General features: G+C 41.6%; 1 protein-coding gene across 1 annotated transcript; it reads right to left on the bottom strand.

The window, feature by feature from the left end:
- Nucleotides 1-7,015: 7,015 nt before the first annotated feature.
- On the bottom strand, nucleotides 7,016-7,859 carry LOC143341474 (microsomal glutathione S-transferase 1). Its single transcript, XM_076764520.1, has 2 exons — nucleotides 7,656-7,859; nucleotides 7,016-7,571 (listed from the first exon to the last, which is right to left on the bottom strand). The coding sequence occupies exons 1-2, from the start codon at nucleotides 7,767-7,769 to the stop codon at nucleotides 7,248-7,250; spliced, it is 438 nt and encodes a 145-aa protein (XP_076620635.1). The 5' UTR covers nucleotides 7,770-7,859; the 3' UTR covers nucleotides 7,016-7,247.
- Nucleotides 7,860-8,363: the final 504 nt, after the last annotated feature.

Below are 8,363 nucleotides of genomic sequence, written 5' to 3'. Positions count from 1 at the left end.
GGTCATTATTTTCACGTGCACGGTTGTGGATATAGTGGCTGATTGCATCGCCAGCCAGTGCCGCTAACGAGCCACAAAGCACGAACGAATTATCGTTGTATTGCCTCGTGTCGTAATACTACTCGAACATTATACGCTTTTTCAATAACAACGAAATTTCCATATTCGTACCGAGAATCTTACAACTGTTTTGCTAAGATAAATTCTAGACAATATTTGCATACGTCTTTGTCCGAGCGCCCAAACGAATTCCGGTTATTTTCTCTTGCATATTTCTGCCCACAAAACGCTTCGACCGTGATTCAACGACTACGTCATCATAACAACCGGTGAATTTATCGAGTGGAATCGTCCTCTCTGAAACGACTTGCCGCTAGCGTACACGCTTCCGGCAATCCCGAAATCTTGTAAATAGGATCTAGACGCAACAGCCCACCCGTTAACTCCCCCACTAATTTCAATCTCGACCTCTGTAGAAACGATCTTGAATGTCGTTGCGTAACGTCGTTGCGCAACAATGATTTCTGGTTGTCGCTATCATCGTCGACGAGCTTTCGCCCAACGCGATATCATTACCAGATTCGTCGTTGCTCGGAATCACGCGAACCGAGTAAGAATTCGTTCGTCCCTGACAACAAGAAAAATGAGTCGATGATGCAACAGGAAATGCGACGTGTGACACGCGGAATGTTCGCGGAATCGGTACTCGTTCGACTGTAATATCGCGTTGATCGTGACAGAGCGTCGCTCGAAGACGCTGGATCTATCGATCTCGCAAGATCACTGAGTTATCGATGCATGAATCGTTGCGTGGGCGGCGGTTCGATACGTGTAAACTACGTTCTTCCTTAAAGGCGATGCAAAACTTAAAAAAAGTACATTTTGTCATCTACGGTACATTTGTTCGAAGCCTTGTTCTCTAGAGAATCGACTTTGAGTAGTCGTAGCGTATGCAGTAGAATACGAGTCGGTCTTTAGCATAAGTAGAAACAGTGATTAATGGACAGACGCGCCAGGCAAATCGTCGTCGATCGCACGCGTGATCGACAAATTTTCGAATTAAATTATCTTGAAAACCAAGCCTCAGAGCACCGAGTATGGAAGGATTGCTTCATCGTCGATTCTCGACCGACGCGGGGCAACCAAAAAATCGGGGACACGTAAAGCGAGCACGATCGATCCCGATTTCAGCGATCGATCGATTTCGGTTATGGAGCGAAAGTACCACGCCCGTCTACGCGCGTTTCCCGTAAAAAGTATCGTCGGGTCATGGCGTGGGCAGGAAGCCTGCAGGCGCTGCTACGCGAAACCGACTTCGATGCTCCGTATTTGGTGAATGCGTCGAAGTCTGTAGGCGAACCAGCAAACCGGTCGACCGCGTCATCCAGGGACCAACAGCCACAGACAACCAGACACTATCCTCGTGCGGAAACTGACGAAATAAACGTAATGCCTGATACATGCTCGGAAATATCGCATCCCGATCGTTTCGTGACGTTGTTATTTACATTAATTCTAATGTGCTGTTCGCAATACTGCAGAGTTTAACTCTGGTAGCGTGAACGTAAAGATCGAGAAGAGTTCGTTCGGCGAGGACAGGTGCGTAGCGCAAGTTATCGCGATGAAATGGAACGTTTGGTAAGAACGAAAGGCCTCTCTTTCCGATTTCTTAGCGCACACGATCCGTTCGCGTTCCTGGCGAGGAAGGCCTCGATCGAATTCCAGCGCGCCGCGACGCCTTAATCAGGCTCGATCTCGGAACGCGAGGAGAACGCTCGTAACGTTACGTGCGACGGATCGAAATCGATCGTTTTCTCACAGGCGTCCGTCGATCTTTATGGTTAACAAGGTTAAGTATATTTGAAGAAAAAGTCTGTTCGCCTCGCGTAAATCAGGCTATCCTTTTCCGCACTCCACTCTCCCCGAGGGAGAATCGAAAGCTTGGCCACTTGAAAGTCGGCCCCGACTCCCTTTATAATGGATCGAGCCATAATGAAGCACGGTACGGCGCGTTCTGTTATTAATTAACGTTAAAAGGGAAACTTTTGTAATTCCGCTTTAAAGACGAACTCCGGTGTACTCGGACCTCCGCGCAGACGCGACCGTTTTTATCGGTGTTCGACAGTCTCGACGTATCAGGATTTAGAAAAATTACGCGCCTCCGGCTAGTCGAGATGCATCCCATAACTTCGCCTCGGATAAAATAACGTTGTTAATTTAATACTTTCGAAGATCTAACCGCATCGCTAAACGAAGAATTGCTATTTATTAAATAGATCTTTAAAATTCTTAACGTCGATCAAGATATATTTTACGTTTCTAACCCGAACTTGTGGAATAAATAACGCAAACACCCGAACGTTCTACTTCTAATGCGCTCGGAACGCTTCCTCATCAGCGTCGCAAAAAGCGAGGCGAATGCAGGGCCACGCATGGCTGCCATCGAATAGCAGAGAATATGTCGTTCCCGTGGAATCGTCAAAGGCTAGATCCGCGTATTGTTACTCGCGTGCAAACAGTAATCGCTCCACGTGTGTAGATGAACGATATATCTAACTTTTTGCACTCGATTACCCATAACAGGCACGTAATATTTTTCCAGGCCGCATAGTTTTGCTTTTGATTAAATTGCGGCTCGTCGAAGATCAATTTTATGGAAGAGTCTATCGAATACCAGGCGAATCGAGCGACTGGTAATAATGTGGCCAACCGCATGAAAAGCCTGTTAAACGGTTTAAATGGCGTTTCCATGGAACACGTGAACGCGTAATGAAAAATTTGATGGCGGTCGGAAGCCTCGTAACGAAGATGGCGTCAAAACATTGACCGCCTTTAATACCGCGGTTGTGAATAAGGATGCGCGAAACGGGGACGTCCGTGAGCCGCATTGATTTACGTTAAAGGAAGCCGATGGACCGACACCGGTGTCCGCGACGCGAAAACGAAGAAAAAGCGTCGCCTCTCGTTGCGTTCGAGGCAAACGGTCCATAAGCGGACATACGAATTTAACGCCGGTCCCAGCGGGATGGGAAGGGGTTGAATCGCGATTGCATTTGCAGTCTGTGATGTCATGGACCGTTTTGGAGACTGGACTGGCAATCCTTAATACAGTGATAAATATTCGAGCGCGTTTTGCAAAGCCCATCGAGATACAAGACGCTGGGATAGACGAGGGGATCGCGTTTCTCCGTAACGGCCATGACACTAAATTACACACCGACTTGTACAGCGGTTGTCAATCCGCGTTTACAACACGATCGCTCCATATACGCGCGTCGCGACGCGATTAATCATCTCTCCTGTGGACCGTGCGTTTCAGAAACCGGTATGCCCAGACCCCGATTCGACCCAATTCGCTCGTATTCGTCCGACAAAATTAAAGATCCCCGAATATGACCACGAACACCGTCCGATCTTTCGACTGCAAAATGGATTTGCAGTTCTGCTTTTCTTTTTCGATGCCTCGAGAATCGATTGAGAAAGGTTGGAGAAGTTTTCGCGGAAACGTCGACTATTGAACAACTAATGCGTTCCGTGACGAAAACAGTAGACCCGACGAATAATTGATCGAACATATGCACGATATCGATTAGTCTAGTGCCTCGAGCATTGCTGAAACGCCAGCCGATCGCCCTGTCACAAAAGGTGGCGGTCACCTGCGACGCCGCGGTATCAACGGAAATGTAATTACGATCTTGATATTAACTCTGACATGAATTGAATCGCGGCCGTTGAAATCGCGTGACAGCCGATACAGAGAAATGCGATTTCGGGCCGTGACTCGCGCGTAAGGCGGAACAACGCGACAGGAGACGGGAAATTCTCACAACTTGTCAGAACGATTGATGATGCAGCTATTGGAAAACGGAGATATCGGCGCGACGCGAATTATTATTATTTTTTTTATTAACGGGGAGAGAACCCTTTAGGAGAAAGTAGGGTAAAATCGAAAAGCGGGTTGAAACCAGATACCATTGTTCTTCTAATTGCAAGATGAGAGCTGCAATTAGCGGCCCACGCGTGGTGTTCGACTTGGACCGATGACGCGACAGTACAAGCTTAGTCACGAAACGGATTTATTTATTATCGTGGTTACTGTGTTTGTTGCAATGGTCTAAAATTCTTTGGAAATGATTTAAGAGACGTTAAAAATATGTTCGTGTAATCTGTGCATTTCGTTAACCAATTACTATTGTTTAAGATTCGATTAGGTCTTCTATTCATTACGTTTCGAGACGGTGACAATAATCCGTTTACTGGGATATCGGACGTTCAGAGATAATTTTCGTCTAGTGACAGTTGCCCAAGTAACCATGTATTTCAGGTATCGATAGACCTAATCGAGAAGCGTGTGCAATAGATTGAGCTGGCCGCAGTGGCACGCACGAAAGGATCCCTTACCTCAGAAACGCAAGCTATGAGGTCAATACGCTGCCGCCTCTGTACGGCTACCTACCTCGGACATACTGACGGATAATGATATTGACTGCTTGCTAATATTAGCATTTTTCGGAAAGACATTCCATCGGCCTGCTGACCTACATATCGTCCGCGTGCCGACACACGCGAGGCCTATCTTGTTTGCGCTAAATTTCATCGGCACCGGTGAAACAACTCGAGCATACCTATACATAACAATGCATGTCTTTGGCACTGCAGATGCGGTTACCACAGAGAGTATCGACGAAACAACGGGAGTTGCATCTACGTGGTACTGGGAAAAACGAGGCGACCCGCGATCTATTCAGGCTGGAACATTTCCCTACGCGATAACATAAGCAAAACAATATGCGAAAGATAATATAAACCGTATAAAAAGAGAATTCTCTACGTCGCGTGTACGCTAGATTTCAAAGAAGATTCTTAGTCCTCTATTCAATCTATTTTGTATGATGAATTGTAGATCTAGATCTTTTGACTTTCGTCAGACTATATTACCTTGATATCTTGATTAAATATAACAAGTTTTGGGAAAACGACGTGCTATTGAATCGTCATTGTACAGGGACTATATTTAAAGTCAAAGTGATGATAAGCAGGACAAAATGCGATAAAAATCGATAGGGGGTTATTATGTGAATGTACAGCCCTCAACGTTCAAGGTATCGTGCAATTCGATTCGGCAGAGTACATACAGTCCGCTCATTATTGTTCTATTGCGTGGAATTACGGACTCTGTAAGTACGCGATGCTAGTATTCAGACATCGACGCTTTCTTTTATCAGAATTATCAATTACTGTAATTATGGTGGATCAATTCATCACTGAACATCGAGGCATTCAAAAGGCGTTACGCTTCTGAGAAAATTGCATCGGACGGATAGCCCCTGAAAGGCGGCAAACGTTATTGCATCCCTGTCAGGCACACTGCACTGTCAGCGGCGGTACGAAAATCGCGTTTCCTCGGGGGAAATTTTAATTCAGTTTCTCGTTTAAAAAAATAATTACCGTTAATAAGACGGTCAACCACAAGTTTCTTTTACCGCTATCAAAGACAGAAAAGAATTTTCTTTGAATTTTTTTATTGTTATTCAACAGTCTCCGGTGTTTGAAGATCAAGTGTCGATCACAATCTTGAAGCGAGATTAATTTAAGTCTAATAACGAAAGTAGGGAGGAAATATCATTGATTCTTTATTACCGATTTAAATGGCCATACTCGTGAACACGATTACGAACATTGAACAAATTTAAACGACACTTACCTCTACTTATGCCGTTCTACCGACGTTTGTACATAATATATCGATCACCGTCTTCATAGAAGATGACAGCGGTTCTTCGATCATTGCCAAATTACGATATCGTAACACTGATCGTCGCGAGAGACCCGGTGATACGATCCGCTTATTCGCGATTAAATTCGGGCAAATCGTTCGATGCATATTCGGTAACGGCGAGACGCCGTTGCACCGACGGCGGTTCGCACCTCACAGATACATCGCGACGTCTGACGTTCCCGCGCCCATTGGCGTCGAAACGGCGTCACCATGACGACCGCACACAACACTCAATGCGCATGCACGGTCCGCTTGCATTGTACATCTTTTACGCGCCAATATATATAGTAGTCCACAAAAGTGATCGTACGCGAGAATAAAATTCGTCCGACTTAATTTTATCAGCTAAAGTTTTCTTCTTTTGGTAACTAAGGCATATCTGTTAGATGATACAGCAACCGAGCCACAAGAGTCTTCGTGCAGTTAACGATAATCCAAATTTCAAGGCTATTAATATTTGGCGGGATAACCGTTTGCCTGAGTTACAGCCTCGTAATCGTCGCTACATCGATTGCACCGAGTTTGAAATACTTTCGTTGCTCTCGCATTTCGATTTCAAAATAGCTTTTAATTATTTTTGATTTGAAACCAGCTGTTTTTTCTAATTTTTTGGTTCAGTTCGTCCCACGGATGCTCGATTGGATTTAGATCTGGGAACTAGGGAAGTGTTGCTATCGTATGGGGAATATTCTATTAGGTTGTGTAATAAATTAGTTCGCGTAACAACAAAATTGTTGTAAAAATGTTATACAATACATTTTAAACCCAAGATTTACCTATGCTCCTGGATCCTTCACACCAAAAGGTAAATAAATCGCATTTGGTCAAATTCATTCTGGGTCAGAAACTTTAAGATTCAGATAATATTGTTAAATTGTACATTGAAGAAGAAAGTGCACATTGTGGTTCTTAATTATCTTGGTTAATAGCAGAACATAATTGATAAAACTTACTTGTTTTTATCTTGCTAGGCCTGTTTCATACACAGATTCATTCTTTGTATCTTAATATCCCCTAGCTTCCTTAAAAACATTGTAAGACTAACTCAAAAACCATACAGAATGTATGAAATCAAATCTAAGTACAAAGGTCAAAATTATTTTTATGATAAATTATCTTAGAAAGCACTAGTATTAGTTATCTGCAGTTTATAAGCGTATCTAGATCATGAAACAGAGTTAAGTAAGCATGTAACTTGATTTAAATTGTATAAGAGGTTTTAGAACATAATTAATATTTAAATTTTTACAAACATATTCATTTATTCTTTGATAGAAATACAAGGCATACAAATGTATAAAATTATTTCTCAAAATACATCAGTTGTAGAATGATTTTGTGACCTTAAGTTTTGAATATTTTGTTCATACATGTTCTAAGATACAAATATTCAAATATACTCTGTGTTACGTGCTAACAGAAAACAGAATTATATACTAAAAAACAAATATTTCAAATAATATTTTAATCAAAGGTAATATGATAAGGTACTAATTGCTTGATACATTGTAATGTTAAGTCCTACAAAGAAGGCTAGTGCTCTGAAAGGTTGTTTGGGTACAACAGCATATACTAATGTATGAACAAATCTAGCAATGACATAAGTCTTGATCAAAATTCCAGCCAACCATGCAGAAGGTTGTGTAGTTAACCACAGAAGAGTAACTATGTACCAAAGGGGAATGTTTTCTAAGTCATTTAGATGTGCTCTGCGTACACGTTCAACATCAGGATCACTATGAGAAACCTTTGACCCTTTTAAGATTGTAGTATCTTCAAGATTTGAAAATATCTGTAACAATATAAAAGTTATAATATTTTTTAATCACACCTAAAACATAAATAAAAATTATTTCTTACAACAAATAAAAAATACCTTTTTTTGAAATCTATAACGTGCAGTCAATACTGGCATTACTGCTAATTTTAGAGCAAGTATGCTGCCCCAAAAAGCAAAAACTTTAAACAATTCTGGATTTATGGTTACCATGTTGAAATATTCGTCTTCCTAAGCAAATCGAATCTTACGCACTATGCGAACGTTCAAAGCAAAATGAGATCATGCCACTCGTACTTTATATACGTGAGATAGTGGGGAAGAGGGGAAGAGGGGAAATAATTACAGAGATGTAAAAAACTTGAGGAAACTGAATGTCATCCTACGTCGATACTTTTAATACCACGGATTCAAAAATATTCTAAATTAATATCAACGTAAAATGTTTAAAGACAATTTTTTCGTATATTTTTTTTATTTTAATATCTATAATTCATTTTATTGGACTATTTATACAATATATTTTGTATTTCTTGGTTAAATTTGCTACATGGATACAACTCATATTACGTGTATGTTTAAATGAAATATATATGTGTAGATTGCAAAAATTTTCTTACAAATTTATTAATTATTAACATTTAACAAGTCTATGTTTACATATTTTTGTCCAATAAGATCCAATAAGATCGTTATGTTACGGCTTTTGCTGATAGGCTATTGCCGTTGGAACAGATGCAACGATCAACCAATCAACGGTTTGGATCTTTAGGAAGATCCGTTCGAACGAAATGTATAAACGTCGCT

This window comes from Colletes latitarsis, chromosome 4 (assembly GCF_051014445.1).
Source record: "Colletes latitarsis isolate SP2378_abdomen chromosome 4, iyColLati1, whole genome shotgun sequence".
NCBI lineage: Eukaryota > Metazoa > Arthropoda > Insecta > Hymenoptera > Colletidae > Colletes > Colletes latitarsis.
The sequence above is the reverse complement of the archived record's forward strand: the minus strand, read 5'-3'. Positions and strand labels throughout refer to the sequence as shown.